The 17,038-nt window shown below is 37.8% G+C and overlaps 1 protein-coding gene across 3 annotated transcripts in view; it reads right to left on the minus strand.

Moving 5' to 3' along the window:
- arid4b (AT-rich interaction domain 4B) overlaps positions 1 to 17,038 on the minus strand; it is a 70,108-nt gene that overhangs the window by 27,648 nt on the left and 25,422 nt on the right. For all 3 annotated transcript variants that reach the window (XM_028467938.1, XM_028467937.1, XM_028467939.1), the window contains exons 4-8: positions 13,805 to 13,870; positions 12,075 to 12,165; positions 9,024 to 9,103; positions 7,891 to 7,982; positions 1,955 to 2,096 (exon numbers count right to left, since the gene is read on the minus strand). In XM_028467938.1, coding sequence (XP_028323739.1) covers positions 1,955 to 2,096; positions 7,891 to 7,982; positions 9,024 to 9,103; positions 12,075 to 12,165; positions 13,805 to 13,870 — 471 coding nt within the window. The remainder of the gene's footprint in view (positions 1 to 1,954; positions 2,097 to 7,890; positions 7,983 to 9,023; positions 9,104 to 12,074; positions 12,166 to 13,804; positions 13,871 to 17,038) is intronic.

Raw genomic sequence — 17,038 nt, forward strand, 5'->3', positions numbered from 1 at the left:
ATATATAGAGTACACAGTTTGACAAGAATTCACACCCTGAATGGCAACGTATCAATAACTCTTTAAGTGATCCATGACACTAGAGCTCAATTCTAGAAGACACCTCGGCAAATGTTAGTGTAATATTAATAATAACTAATATTATCATTCTTAAAATCCCTTGTCACCCTACATAACAATTATCAAATATGATTCAGATCAACTTTTCCCACTACCTGTGAGTTTTTTTTAGGATAATTTTAGAATTCAAAACAATGTTTAATCTAGGGCTATACTTACAGAAAAAAGGCTCAGATGCCCACACCAAAAATATTAACACCAATATTTTTATTGATTAGGAAGCCTAACAATGTAACCAAGAGATGAGAAACAAATTGCATGACAGATAATGTTTTTTTTGTGTGTTTTTCAGTTGATTTAAGCCATGGGTCAAAGCTGACCTGTTATCATAAGAGATGCTAACAGAAAGCTAACACAAGAGGAGAATTACATTTTAGGCAGTGTGTATCTGTAAGGTTGCCGTATCAATATACTGACATTCTAGCCGTACGCAGCGCCACTAAGTGGCCAGTTTAGGTTGCGTGACTAAAGACTAAACCTAAACCTAACACTAACCCTAAGACGCTACATACTTGTACTTCGGTAACGGTACCACTAGCACCGGGGGTTGTCCGTACGGTAACCGTACAAAGAGACACTTTCTAAATTTTATGGGGTGATGTATTAGAGGCTGAGTAATTGTGATAAATTGTAATTTATTAATTAAGAACGTAATTGTACTTGACTTTCAGGGATGATAAAATAATTGTAAATTTTATTGTAATTGGAAAAAATGCTGGTCACCATAATCATAATTATGTTGTAAATGAACATGGACAATTGAAGACTTAATTGTAATTGAAAAATGTAAGAGACCCCAACACTGGTGGCAGCATTGTTCAGTGACTAAATGCAACAGTGGTTCATTATAAAAACCTAAACCAGCAGGATGGTTGAGTGTGTGAATGAATGGTGGTCAGCCTTACTGACCTTTGATGGGCATAAAAGTGAGAGACAACTGTTCTGCCATCAGGGTCTGACCCTGAGGAGGAAGTGCAGCCATTATAGAAACATTATTTCCACCGCGGCTTACACTGTGTAGGAAGCACCCACAGGCTGCAGCCCACAACACTGGGAATCAGTGATTCCGCCTTTTTTTTTTTCTTTTTTTCTGGCAGATAACCTGGCCAACATTCTCATACACATGCACACACGGGTTTCCATCCAACTTTTCCTTGACTGGGCCCACTGTTTGTTGGAGCCGTGCATCATCTGTTGCTGCATGAGAAATGTGCCTGCGTGCTGCTCCACCCCTCTCTGCCATATAATCACAGTGTAAACAATGACAGGCAGCTGTGTAATGTACTCTGCTAAAAGGTCACAAGGAGGCAGCATGGAGCTCATTCACCACAGCCCAAGAACAACAAATGGTGGAGGCGGGGTGCTGCTGAGTGCACAGTGAGAGAGAGGGAGAGCTGCTGCTGCTGCTGCTTCCCCCACCAGCTCCCATTCTCCCAGTTCTACTTGTAACACTTACACAAACAAACAAGGGCTGTCACCATTTTACTGTGAGCCAACGGTGCCTGGGAGTTAAGGGTGGGTGGAGGGAAATGGGTTGGAAAATGGATCTGAGAAATGTATATACTGCACAATGCACAGAGAAAACAAGGCGTATGTGTCTTTTTTTTCCAGTTGGACTCTGATTAAACTTTGAGAAACTGTTCAAACTAAAGAGGCCTCTCGCTACTAAAAAATGTATCTCATTCACGAGAAGGTGGCATCTACATTAACATAATCCTGCTGAGGCTTAGGTTACATAGGCAGGCGTTGTGAAATGGCAGAACGCAGTGACCAGCAGCAGTGAGCTCTATTGTTTAGCGATGCAGCAGATAAAAAAGGGAGACCGGGAACTCACCAGGGCCGGGTACCACGTAGTCTTCTTCTTGTCACCGGCGGCGACTCCTTCCACACACACCACTTTGCCAAAAAGGTCTTCATTCTGTCGCTGATCACTTTCCTCCTCTTCACTGGAGGATGAAGACAACTCCTCCTCTTGACTGTAGCAGGAAAAGACGGTTATCTCAGTGACAAGGTGAAGAACCTCAATAGAACTTATTAAAAATCCTTCAAAGTTTGGATGTAATTTAATCATCAAAATAATGGCTTCGAATTATATGGTGTTTTTTTTGTTTTTTTAAGAAACAAAGCACAGGCATGACGATGGAGGTAAAATACATCTGTAGCCACAGCCACTCTGGGGCACTCTGGCAGTCCCCTTACCAAGATTCTCTGTACCCAGCCATGTGCCATATGCCTGTGTGTCTGTGTGTCTGTGTGTGTGTGTGTGTGTGTGTGTGTGTGTGTGTGTGTGTGCGTGCGTGTGTGCATGTGCGTGTGTGGTGAACAGGGTTTGTAACTTTTTTAAAGCACTTTAAGCATGTATGAAAAGCACTTTTTATAAATAAAAATTGATTTGATAGTTGACAATATGCCAACATAAGCCTTGTTACAGCCCGATATGTGACAACGACCCGAAATGTAACAAGACACTAATTGTTACTTTAAAACCGTAAAATTGTGTTTCCTTTTTATATATGTATATATAAACTTTGCACATTTTGGGCTCAACATCTTATTACATTGTTGACCAGTTGTAACATTTAGGGTTTCATTGAAAAAAATTTAAATACATTTTGGGCTTAACACTTTTATAATGTTATTGACCAGTTATTACATTTCGGTAGGGCTGGGTAAAAAAAATCGATTTAATCGATTAATCGAATTTCTAGATAAAAATGATTTTTATTTTGCAAATTCGAGTTTAAAAAAAAATATTTTTATTTTTTTCATTTTTTTGGACTTTTTCGCGTTCCGTCCTTGTGGGTTAGCGTAGCATGATGTGAGCCAGCCCCCTCTTTGATTACATTTGTTTACCCTTTGAGAAGGCTATATGTGTGACACAGGCACGTTTCATTTTTTTTTTTTGCACTATGCTGAGATGCTAAGAGAAGAGTTTATTTTATTTTTTTTAACTGTCATGTTAAGTTACAAAATATGTAGTTATCTGATTTCTTAATCATGAAATTTAAGCTACTGGGAAGTTGCTGTTGCACTTTTGCTTAAACCTGGGTTAAAGCTTGAAATAGTTGAATGACAGAGCCTCATTTACTTTTTATTTAGGGATTGTTCTAAGCATTTTAACTCTTGAAGACCATCACAGCAATAAAGTTGCACTTTTGACAATATATCTGATGTCTGCAGTCATTTTAAGTGCATTGAAATAAAAAAAATAAAAAATCGAATTGAAACTCAAATTTTTCTTTAAAAATTCTGAGATGTATTTTTTAGGCAAAATCACCCAGCCCTACATTTAGGGTTTTATTAACAACATTTTCATAACAATTCTGGTTTTGTTACATATCGGGGTCTAACAAGCCTACCAAATTAATCCATAATGAGAAATGTGAATAACAACATGAACTGATTAAAACGTGTTTTTTTTAGCTATTTGATTATTAGAAAATGTAGGTCGTTCTTGAAAAATGTAGACTTTTTGTCATCAGGTGTCATAAAACACCAGCGTAAAATTGTGATTGAATGTTTGATATTAAGAAAAAGCTCAATAATAAATAAGGGCATAATTTTTAAAGGAAAAAAAAAAAAACTATAACATTTTAAAGCGTTAAAACTTCAGACCGGACTGAAAAACATTTTGATTCTTTTTTATAGTAATTAAAACTAAACTCTCCACTTGTTCTATTTATTAATTTTAATGACATCTTTAGCAAGAAAAAAAAAAAGAGTAATCAGTGCTTGTACAACTTTTGAAGACAAGAAATGAACTCCAAAAATATCTTAAAAATATGGAATTTACATTATTTGTCATATAGACCAGGCTCCATAACGCCATCCATCCATCAGTCATCAGTACGGTTCCAAAAAGGCGCGCTGGATAACATCTCAAAGCTAATCCGATTAAAAAATATTGAAATTTAATAGAAAAAAAGCACTGCCAATTCATCTCCCTTTATGCACCCGTGAGTAACACTACTGCATGAAAAGAGGAGACGTGAATGACATCTTGTATTAAAACCACACTCTATATATAAATGAGTTAGAGGCAAATTTGCGAGCGGTGCTTCCTCCATCCACGCAGGCAGCAGATTTCTGCTAACCAATCATCTTTTCATTGAACTGCCGCTCAGCGAGAAAACGTTCCCTGGCCGACGACGGGCTGCAGTGCAACCTTCTATCAGCGCACTTCCAAACTTATCATCATGGAGCTCGCTCTGCTGATGAGATCACTCATTAGCGTCAGCGTGTTGACGGGTGCAGACAGACAGACACGTCTCACAGTGATCATGTGAGCAGCACAAAAACAGATCTTTACTTCTCTTTTCATGAAACACTGGGTCAGCTCTGAGCACTGTACACGCACGCAAGCACGCACGCACGCACGCAGAGTTTGGCACAGCTCATGTATATTAAATCAGCCTGGCTGCTACCTCTACTACTATTACTACAACCAGGACAACGACAAGCAGCACAAACACTACAACTATGCAGTGCATCAGAGTCATAAACAAAGACACAATGAAGCAGAGCTTGGCATTAACTCAGACTAGTTTACAGACAACAAACAAATACGTCGGTGTAAACATACTAAAACTGTTATAACTTTAGAGGGAAACTAAACTTGAATCAGCATTATGCTCGGACAAATTAAAAAAGTATATGTATTTACATTTGTAGGGTGGTTTTGTGGAAAGAACTTGACGAAATGATTAAAAAAAAGTACATTTACAAAAGATATACTGTATCTTGGAAAAGTACAACAATGGGGAAGGAGAATGTAAATCTCTTAAAGGTCCTATATCATGCTAAATCAACTTTTTGGAAGTTTTAACCTTGTTACAATGTTAATTCCTTATCCAAAAACACCCCCAAAGTATTATTGTACTTCCTTCCTGCATCTTTGAGCAATCCTCACTAATTCTGCTCTCTGAGCTGCTGCTCTGTTCTCTTCTGAAAAACGAGCAGAAAAACTTTAGTGACATCACTAATGTCTGAACCGTCCCCTTCTGGAAGTGCCTGCTGCTGGTGCAAGTACCAAATGCAAGTTTATCCAATTGCAGCCACGGGTACAGTACAAGCCACAAATCACGCCCACTCAAGCAATTTTTCAATGCGCTGAGCCGTTCCATTTTTAGTATTGGTTATGTCGCCTCGTATCACCTTTGACTTGATCTGACGTGTTTGTGACAGTGCGACGGGGTGGTTGAACAAAACCAATTATTATCACCTTAAATGCACTATTACTGTAGTTAACTCATTCAGTGCCAGCCATTCTCAAATTTTCTACCCCCCTCAGTGCCAGCCGTTTTTGAGCATTTTGACTGATTTTAAAGAGCCACAGAATATTTTCTACTATGACTATCTAAAATCTGACAGCAGATTCTGAAAGATTGAAGCCTCTACTTACATCAAAAAAAATTGTTTCTGGCTCGTTTCGTTCTTTTGTAATCAGCCGTTGAATAGAGCAAGTTTTACACAAATCTTCAGTTTCAGAGCAAAAAGCGGAGAAAAAAAGCCTTTTTGTAAAAAAAAAAAAACCCTGTCAGTGACTTTAAAGCTTTTTTTTTTTTTTTGCTTTAGCAACAACTCTAACATCTGAACATCATTTCCTTATATATAAAAAAAAAAAAACACAGACCGGGCTTTTGATAGCAAAATTATTATTATTTATCTATCTGGGTCAGAGTTGAATGGATTTCTTACTGTATTTTGGCTTCCTCCAACTTTCACTCCCGTCAGTCTGCACACACGCAACTTCCTCTTCCTCCTCGACATAGAGTGTCACTGCGTTCTCCATTTTTTTATGGTTTTATCGCACCCTCACCACACTATCCATGAATTCCACACTTGCTCTGGTCAGAGTGTGCGCTGCTGAGAACGTCAACTCTGTACGTAGCGCCATTTTCTGTCTCTTAAACTCCTTTCCTCTCTTCCTCTTAGCTCTGCTGAGCATGGATGATCTCTCATACAAAGGTACGCTGCTACCTCCTACATGTCACCTATTATTTTGCTATCTGGCTCACAGACTGGGGGTATTTTGTACCCAACTCCACACCCCCCCCCCCCTCCTCCCCCTCCTCCCGACACGCAGGGATGACCCGTTTAGCCCTGTTAGTTGATGGTTTTATCTCACGATCACAACATTATCAATAATCCACTCAGGTCCACACACGTTCTGTGTCAGTTTGTGGTGCTGTGAGCTGCTGGATACTTCACAATATCACTCTGTAGCACCATAATCTCCCTTCTTTTCCTGCTTCTTCCTGCTGTGCTGGGTAGCATCAGTAGCTAATCTCTCATCCACAACTTAGATATTGATGAGGGACCTCCGCCAGGGTGTTTTTTAGTAATCCCCGTGAAAAAATGCAAATGACGAGTTATCTCGTCAATGGCACTGAGCGTTTGGATTTGAAATGACGAGATATCTCGTCAATGGCACTGAGTGAGTTAAAGACTCGAAGAGGAGAAGAAAGTGACTTAGCAGCCAGTGAGTGTGCAGCTGAATTATTTTGCTGCTGCTGTGATAAACACACAGCCTGAAGCGCTGAGACGGACTCACAATCACAACAGCCGCTTAAATAGCCATGTGTTTTACTGTAATGTGCAGTTTTTTGGCAGAAAACAATAACATTAGTGTGTGGATAACAAAAAGAAAATTGTTTTGGTGATCACTGATCTCCCTTGCAAGAGTGAGGCATGAAATCTGTGTCTATAGACACGCCCACTCGTGAATATGCATGAAAACCTCAAAACAGCCCATTTTGAGAACTGCTCAGAAAGTCACTTTTCAGAGGGCTAAAACTCTGGAAAACAGGAAAATTTTGGAAAATAAACCTCAAATACTATGTTGTTGGGTTTCTTAGAATAAATGGAAATGGGTGAATAATAGCATAATACTGCACCTTTAATGGCATGCAATTTTTTTAGAGTATTTATTTGTATTGTCCATTTAGTTTATTTTATTGGATTTTGCATTTGTTAATGGGGAAAAATTGGGGTAGGATTTTTGATTTAATAGAGATTTCTGTCATCTATTCTTTAACCATTCAAACTAAATAAATGAATAAATAATTAGCCTTTTCTGAAGGACAATGTGCTGAACCTGTGAAGCCTGATCGATTTCAGAAATGTAGAAAAGTAGCAAAAAAAAATGTATTCAGACTTACATTCATTTGTGAGTATTCTAACATGACACATATCAGTAATATGAGAAGACAACAACCCCCGGGTGCTAATGTACCAACCATCCACTGTCAATATTACATCAATGCTAAGAGTAACATTGACTTTCTCTAAGTATTAATAGCAAAGGTTGTCCAATAATAACATTACGCAAGGCAATTATATCCAGCGACAAAACAATACTAGAGCAGTCTCCAATCCCCAAAGAAAACTCCCTCATCTCCCCAGAGCAGGCACGTCAGCGCATTAAACACCCACAAAGGAGGGGGGAAGGGGGGGGTGGGGGTGGGGGGGGAGAAGGAGAAAGATAAGCGTCAGACAGAGTAGTGCAATGATCACACTGGCCCTCCAGCACACACAGGAGCTCAGCATTATTAAGGAGAGGGAGGAAGCCAGCAGACTCTTCTTCTAAGGCCTCAGGGCTGTTTCATGGGCGGATGGAGATGAGGGTAAATCGGTCACTTTAACTAGTGTCAGCATACTTAGAGCAGCGGAGTATGTTACAAGCATCTATAGATAAGTGCAGCAAAACCCTCTTAGCTGGTATCACAAGCTTGTGATGGATAAACGACTGGAGACGAAGCAGATACTCACATGGGGTTTGATCGTCGGCCGCGGTTGCCCTTCTTGCCGATGACGGGTGTGCCGAAATGTTCCGGGTTTGTGAGAGGGAGTCTGTCGAGTGACTGCAGGGAGGAACAACATAAGTAAGCCCCTGTGATACCTCTGTAGTAAGAGTTACCCTGCTGCAGGGTTGGGGTCACTTACAATTGTAATCACGTAATTATGACATTATCCTAATTGTAATTGAAAGAATCTGTTTCTGTTGTAATCGTAATTGAGTTCAGACAATTTACTTTTTATTTGTAATTGGAAATAAAAAATGTATAAAAACTGTCAATTACAAATTAATGAAATGCAAAACCGGGGAACCATGTTACATGTGTTTCCAATCAAGTTTACCTGTCAGTTCTCTTGAAGATCATTTTACCATTTTAAAAAAATTGAAATCGAGAGGTATAGCGACACAAAAAAGGCTCAGACGCCCCCACACCAAAAATATTAAAACTAATATGTTCACGGATAAGGAAGCCAAACAAGTTATCGACAAATTGGATGATAGATAATATTTTTTTATGTATTTTATAGCTGATTTAAGACATGGGTCAAAACAGACGCGTTATCAAAAGAGATGCTAACAAAAAGCTGGGGTTGAGTTTAAAAAGAGTTATTAAAGGCTCGGTAATTGTGATTAATTGTAATTGAAATGTAATAAATGAGAACGTAATTGTCATTGACTATCAGGGGGAAAATAATAATCATACTTTAATTGGGAAATACTTTGGTCACCGTAATTATAACTGAGTTGTAATTGAACATGGATAATTGAAGATCTAATTGTAATTAGAAAAATGTAATTGACCCCAACATTGCCCTGCTGTATAACTTAATGTTTTCTATTATTCAAAGGATTTCATGACCAACAAAGGATTGTATAACCTAGTTTTTAACCAATGGTTTTAAGAGTTCAACATTCCCAGGAAATCTATTTTGGCACTCAGCATCAAACCATTTACATATAAATGTTCCTAAGCAATGGTTTGATTTGCACTCCGTAGGTTTAAGTAGGAATATGAAATACTACAAACAGAAAAGGATTTTTTCCCCCCCTGAAAGGTGAGCGATAAGCCCGTTATAAAACTGCAAGACAGCATGATCCTCCTTGCCTCGCTCTCTGCAAAGTGACGTGCTCCTTTCAAGCAAAGCGAGGAACGCCTCAAGGTCTTCTCGTCGCCATCGTCAAAAACTGCAGGGAAGAGAAACCAACTATTAGACAGCTCAGCTGTATGTAGGCCAAGAGCCCACCAACACACACACAAAACACTCACTCAAGCTCAAATAAACTCCTTATGAAAACTACTTCTTGCTTTATATTTAGAAAATGATTTGGTATTGTATGGCTATATATTATTTACGCTTCATTGACAGTGAAAAACAAAATGAGCTCAATTGTGAAGTACACAAGGCATGAAGAAGCCACTTGTGAGCAAAACCAAAATGATAAGACTAGTAAAAATTAATTAATAATTCTTCTAAATAAAGAAATCCATCATTTACATTAAATGGAAACTATTCTGCCATCAAATGTACACTGATAGCCTTTACAATTACAGATTCAGTGATTATTAACTATTTACCACAGCAGCTGGTGACAGCGTGAGCAATTCCCTCCTCACAATGACTGCACAACAATCGGGGGGGGGGAAAATAGTCACGAGTCATATTTAGTGTTTGTATGACAATGGCCAAATTACAGTGGCTGGATGTGTGAGTCAGAACAGCTCCAAAGCTGAGGCTCTTTCAGGGCGTTACCAGTGTGTATTGCTAAGTAACTATCAACAACCAGCAGCCTGCAGCATTAAGTGCTAAAGATAATAATACTACATGTGGTGCGGTTTACACTGGTAGGTGTTATTCAGGCCGTAGATGATCACTTGCCAGAATAGTTGCTACAAATGTGGAATGATGTCAAATATCTCATTTGGGGGTATTTTTCCTTTTTTGGGACATGAATTAAAAATAAAAGCCTGCAGCATATGAAACAATTAACACCACAATGAGGCCCTATTGCTCTACCTACTCTAATTACTCTGCCTACAAATACAAGCAGTAAAACCTATGATTACACAATCCAGAGAAATCAGACAGTTTTGCACACTTGATGTTCTCTCACTGGTTGAAAGTCAGTGCATTAGAAAAAGCAGGAGCCTCGTCAGAGTTAAGGTTAAAGAAAAGGTTTTAGTCGTGCAGCGGCAACCTTTCAAAAGCAATTATTCATTTTTAGAAAAACATGATATGAATATTTGCTATTAATTGATGCTCTGTAAAATACTGTTTTTGTCTGAAGAGTTGATATTCACGTTTGTTAAAAACTCTCTTTGTTTTGACACATATCTAAAAATAGACTCTTTTTATGACAATTTGTTGTTGTATTTATAAAATCAAGCCTTAAAAAGTCTCAGTTTCAAAGGATCAATATTATACATTTTCTATAGATATTTAAATAGATGTAAGAGGTTACAATACAGAGGAAATATGGTATAAAAGACCTAACAAGCACTTCAGGAAGTGATCCACACATTTACATTTAACATTACTGTTGATATTACTTTATTTTCAAATAAAAAAATTTAAAACCCTAAGCCTCTAAAAGCAGGATAAGTCCAACTTTGTGTTAAACTATACAACATTTAGAATGACAACCCAACCACAAGGGGGCATTTCCAGCAGTGGTTATTTTGTTGACTAAAAAGTTTTGTCAGTTTTTGTCAATTATATTTTTTAAGTGACAATAACTAGTCTATGAATAATTATACATGTGAACTAAAACTAAATAAAAATACTGATATTTTCGATTACGTCACAATAGGACGAAACCCAATCAGAACTTGTGTGATCATGTGGTCTTGCATATTGACCACATTCAATCTGTCTGTGTGTATTTACAAACTTTAATACCAGCCCATATGAGGTTGATAAATAGTAAATGAAGCTTCAAAAAAGGTACAAACTTATGCTTTATCTACCTATAAAAAAAACAAGAAAGTTCTGTATACTTGTGTGTTTGTGGAGCAAATATCTCCCCGTGCGGAATCTGTTCAACCTGAAATTTTGTCAACGGCTTCCAAATACAACAAGTGTGTGCACCCGTTATTTTGGTGTTGCAAAACGTTAATTTAAATTTTAAGATTACGGCTCCCTCTCGGTATTGAGTGCGCTACTTCCGGTTCAGGGTCACCGGTTCATGACGTCACTGTGTCGCAGTTAGTTTCGGTTTAAAAAAAGGTCACTATTAAAAACATTTTTGTACTGCTAAAAGTTATTTAAGTTAATATTTCATGGTTATTTAAAGTTATCCCTGTGATCCCAAACTTCATTTAAATCACGGGTCACAAAGTCCACTTCCTCCTCCGTCTCCATCACTCTGCGCAGCAGCACCATATCACAAACTATCTGCTTCTTCAGACAAAGGAATAAAACTTTTTTGTGAATGGTTTTTTGTGGACCACAATACGGCTCCACGATGATTATCGTTTGTTCTGTGCAAGGGTGAGTGATATACTAGCAAAGCTCTCAAGTCGGAGTAGGTGCACGCGCGCGGCCGATGCGTGTGTGAGACTGCACCAACGGAGGAGTCCACGGACAGGTGGTGAGACACGCACGCACGGCCTAAAGATTCTACCTAAACCGCCAAATTGGTACAAAGTTTATTTATCATGCGCATGTCCCATAGAATTAAATTGCACACGCTACTTTACTTTGCACCCACACATAAACCCCTTTATAACACTACAGAGTATGAACACCTCTTTATACATCCAACCTTCAAACATATACTCATTTGGCCATAATTGACAACTCTATTTAAGCTCCCACGTGAATACATACTTCCGACAGGCACTGTACTAGTTATTTTAAAGAATAAAGCAAGTTTATGCTTTTTTAAAGCTTCAACTAAATCTGTTACAGATAATACAGTCTACTGACTAATTCAGTAGTATATTATCTGTAACAGATTTAGTTGACTAAAATATTAATGTCATTGTTGAATAAAACTAGACCATAAGTGAAATTGCATTTGCTTTTCCAGAACATGAATTAAAAAGCAGACACAAATGAAAACACTCCGTTTCACAACATCGGTTCCAAATGAACAATCCATAAAGAGTAAACATATTTGAGAGAAAATGAGGAAAACCAAGTGATTTGTGACTTACCAACAGTATAGATACTAGCATCAGTGAGTTTATTGATTGTGGCTTCCTGGTACACACCGTCCTGATTCTTCACCTCCACAACAGCGCCCACCTGGAAGAAGGACACCCTGTCGTTAGCCGGCACGTTGCTGAGCTAATTGGAATGATTGTCTAATGATAAATCAAACGATGTGTTCCTAGAGTAATGAGGTAGCCATATTGCTTCTACAAGGACCCTAATTGACTCAAATTTAATTGAGAGGCTGATGCCTCGCAGCTTGATGCTCCACTGATTCCTCTACAGTTAGCATAGAAGCAGATTGGACCGCACGCACAGACTGAACTCTACACAAAGATGATACATTGTTGCTTGTTGGGGCAAAGTAAACTGAAATAAGAACAGAACGCCGCTGATTTATGAAGATTAAAAAGACATTAGATAAGTTTTTTTGATTGTTTCGAGAGAGAAAAAAATCCCTTTGAACCTACATGAGATCAAGGATTAAGCTAAATTTTGACATAGTAGTATACTAGATAATTATAGGATTAAAAAAAAGTCATCTGACCAATCTGCAACACATTAAAACTAATTTTGAACTCTTATTATTCATTCTAGACCAAAATGTGAAATATTTTTTTAAGTAAAAACCCCTTTTTAATTAGTGAATGTTGCAAGAAACGTGGCTAAATAGAGATTTTTTTTAATTATACCAAATAATAAAATGAAAACTAGAAATGCCTTGTATTCATAAAAGCAACTAATCAGCATACATATGCCCTATACATGCATATGATTATGAATATGACATCATATTTGTGTAAAATGCATTAAAATCTAGAAAAATGCAAAAACAAATAGGACATAAATACTGTCTATCATCTCATACTATAAATCTATGCCAGTGTATGCATAGAATAACTGAATAATATCATAATTTGTTTTAACGCATTTCTTTTGTGCTCACTATTTAAACTCTGTCCATTTGAATATTTATAGGATTCAAGTTTGGAGTAGTATTAAATTAGAATTAAGGTTTGAACACTAGGAAGCCAATAACATATTTGATAAACAACCACATAGCACAGTTATAAAACTCACTGACTCTGTATAAACATCGAGACACATTTAATTCTCGTCCAGGTTGCAGATTTCACAAAGCCAAAGGTTTTACAAACTTGATAAAAAAAAAACTTTAATGCCTGCTAAATCTTTTATTTTATTTCATTTTTTAGAAGCAGACTTCTGCTTTAAGGATTCAACAACTTTGGTGCCTGTCAATTTCTCTCCCCCACACACTGCCCAGGACGGCTTTGTTAAATTATGATTGATGGGTGTGGAGGAGTCGTAGATAAAAGCAGACTAACTTTTATCATTATTATCAAAATAAGGCTGTAGTAGTTCTGTAGTCTGAAGAAAGCTGTGTTGTTTGTTTGTCACCAATACAGTGGCAAATCATGTCAGTTTGTCACAATCAGATTTCATTGAACTACTATTCATATTCAAGTCAATTCCTGATTAAAATGCAAACTAGGACATATTAAGTGAAATTAATTCAGTGTGTTAATATGAATTGCAGAAAATGATCTAATTAACCTTTTATCAGTAGAAAAGAAAGACATAGTCTAGTTTTCTAAAAATAAATAGGCTTGAAACCCTTAAAAGCCTAAAAATAATTACACTTTCGTTTAGAAAGGTTGGAGCCAATAGGTGGATAGGTACAGTGAATCAGCCTGCATCTTTCCTGCCTTACCTTTAGAGGGCCTTTGATGTTCTCATCGTGAACTTCTGCTGTGGACAGATCTGGTTTAAAGGTCACCTGAGGAAGGGAGGGAGTCAAACGCAAAATTATTAATGAGAGCAAATAACATTTCCCTAAAGACCAGGTGCAGGCCACAGCGATTACCCCCTTCACAGAGACGGCCACGCTGGATACACACTTTCTCTGTTTTTATTTCTTGGATACCAAGGTTCATCAGTGCAATTTCTGGGTGGTTATATACTTCATCATTTGTTGATGAATGTGCTGCATGTACAAATGATTTGAGCTGTAAATGTGAAGACCACACTGACCAACCATCCCCCTCCTTGTCTGCATCTGTAGCCTCCCTCCCTAAGTGAGCCACAGCGGATAATAACCTGATCATGCTGTGGTAATCTTGTATCTGCATGGCAACCTGGTATTATAGTGTGACAGATAAAACTGCACAGCAGGCGTATAGGTCCACACATTCACAGTGGACACATTGGGAGAAAAAGTTTAAAATCAGCCCAGAGAAGCAAATCCAAACTCAAATGTTCCTCAGACATTGTTTACTAAATGGATGTGCTTAAATTGTAAGCGAGTTTTATATAAACAGGCTGGAGAAAATCCATCTCAGATTACAAGTTACATTTTCAGAACAGGCTCCAGAGTATGTTTCAAAAGAAAAAAAAAAAAAAGGTAATTAAAAACCAAGCCGTCGAGACAGGATCAAAACAACGAATGAGTGAAATAAACACTGTAGGATGTGGTTGCTGAACTGCCAGCTTTTAAAAGACATGGAGGATTAATAGAAGGAAGTGCTTCCACAGGCAGCGCCGCCTCTGTATTCTACTGCCCAGTGGAAAAGAGGAACGCATACTTTGAAGTGGCAGAGAGAGAGAATCCCACTGTCCAAAGCCTTAAAGCTAGAGTCCACCATCATGTTTAGAAGCACTGTTTGTTATACTGGGTGAAATAGTCCATCCATTCTGACAGTACTCAATTCATTATGTAGTCAGAGAAAAGAACAAAAACAATCAGACCGCTCTGTAGCAGGGCTGAACCATTAATTGCATTTGTGATATCATAAAACGTGATTTTCTAATCGTAAAGTCTGCGCTTGTACTGTCCTGTTAAGTTCAGAGTGTGTTTGAGAAGTGCAGTCCACATGTTTACATGTTTCATGAAACGTGAAGTTAATTAGATATGTTGAAGAGGTAAAGCCACAGATTTGTTTGCTTTATTGTTGTGATGCTTAAAAATGTACATTTTATATTTATTTAAAGTTTAAATAAATCTGAAATTGTTTATTATGAAAAAGATTGATTCATTGCTTGTGTTCATTGAAAAACATATGACAAGAGGACCTTGAAAAAATAATTGCATATTAAACCGCAAACACAATATTGAGAAAAAAAAATCGCGACACGATTATGCAAAAATGTTCAGTCCTCCTCTGTAGCAGCTCAAATCCAAATGTATCTCTGACCAATCCCTGCCATTCAGTTGGAATAGAAAGAACTAATCAGATGTCTTCATGTCTCGTCCTTCCCACGCCCTCCCAACCCCCCTCACTCCCTCCCTCCCTTCTCCTGCATGCACACTCGTCAAGTGACACCGACTGAGTTAGAAATCACATACTAATGTGCTACTCATACTGGCACTGATGTCAAAATGAGTATGTAGTGCGTTCACATTAGATAGTATGGAAAGATTAAGTACGTGCACGGTGGGCATACCAGTTATACTCAACCACCCCCCATGATGCATTGCGAGCGGAACATAAAATCCTCCTGAGAGCGGCTTCAAGATTAAAAATAAAACAACTCATTTTCAAAACAAAAGCATCTCTTCTACTATTTTGTAAATATGGCTCTTGTTTTGAAGTTTGCTGGAAGTTGTCAGTAGCACAAAGGCAGGTCTCTGAAAATCTCTGAAATGTCAGCATCAAATGTGTTTTCACGAGTTTTGTGGATCAAATGAGCAGATGTTGATATTCTATTTGGTCACTTTCTCGCTTAAAATGTTTTCAGAACTTTCAAAGGTGGAGAATCAGTGGAGATATTTAGCCTCAGTGTGCTAATGCTTTTTGTTGTTGTAGGTTTGAAATTAAGGGTGTCTCGAAGCTATATTGATATCAGCCAGAAAACTGCACTTTAGACTGCATCTAAAATCTCCAATACATATTATATTTATTCAATTGTAGAATACTGTAGATATTATGTTGAAGGTTAAAATGTATGTAACCAATTGATTAATAATAAATGGGTCAGTTTTTCTCATACCAACTGTTGCTGACTATTGTTCTCTGTTTGAGTAACATCACTTCATCAAGTCTTTTCTAACATTCCACACTACAAAATAAGTCATAAAAGTATGTATGATTTGTGCTGATAGCTTATCAGATCGGGATCGGCCAATACTCAAGGCTGCAATATCAGTGTCGTATCGTAAGTGAAAAAGTTGTATCGGGACATCCGTATTTGGAATGCATCTTGGGAAACTTCAAAGTATACTCCAGTGAGAATGGTCATCATCCTAATCATACTATTAGTATATAGTAGACAGTATATACTCATTGAGTATGTAGTGCATAGTATGGATTATGCCATTTCGAACACAGCCACAATTCCCAGAAATATGGAGCACAAAATAAGGCATCTGGAGGGCCTAAAAAGTGATGCAGAGGTTGCCGTCTTTCTGTTGCACTGACCGGAACATACGGGAGGGGGTGGAGCTTAGAGGGGGTCTTGCTAGTAGTGATAGACCGATATTATCAACCGATTTTTGCATTTCTTACGTGTAGCAACATCGGCCGATGCGTGCTTCTGCGTTCCCCGATCCTCATTATTTAGCGAGAGCAAAAATATTTTTTACTTGTTCTACTTGTTTTTAATATTTGTTAAATACATTTTTCTCATTCTTGTTCTACATCACCTATTTGGTATATTCGTTCAATATTTTTTTTTTATTTTACCTCACCTTTGTTCACTTCAATAAATGTTCTTTATTTAAAAAATTGAGACTCGTACAATTAGTACGAGTACAAGTAGCACGAGCAGCACAGTAGGTGGTGTAAGGCCATGCCTCCACTAAAAAAGTGAATTGTGAGTGAGATTAACAGGGTTACTGACTGTGGACTCCACTTCCTGCTGTTCTTCAGTGAAAAACACTCACTGCCCTTAATTTAACTGGCATGCGTTTTCCCCATTTTAACAGCCAAAGCTTTTCTAATTCAGCTTA

The sequence above is a fragment of the Gouania willdenowi genome, chromosome 15, assembly GCF_900634775.1.
Source record: "Gouania willdenowi chromosome 15, fGouWil2.1, whole genome shotgun sequence".
Lineage (NCBI taxonomy): Eukaryota > Metazoa > Chordata > Actinopteri > Blenniiformes > Gobiesocidae > Gouania > Gouania willdenowi.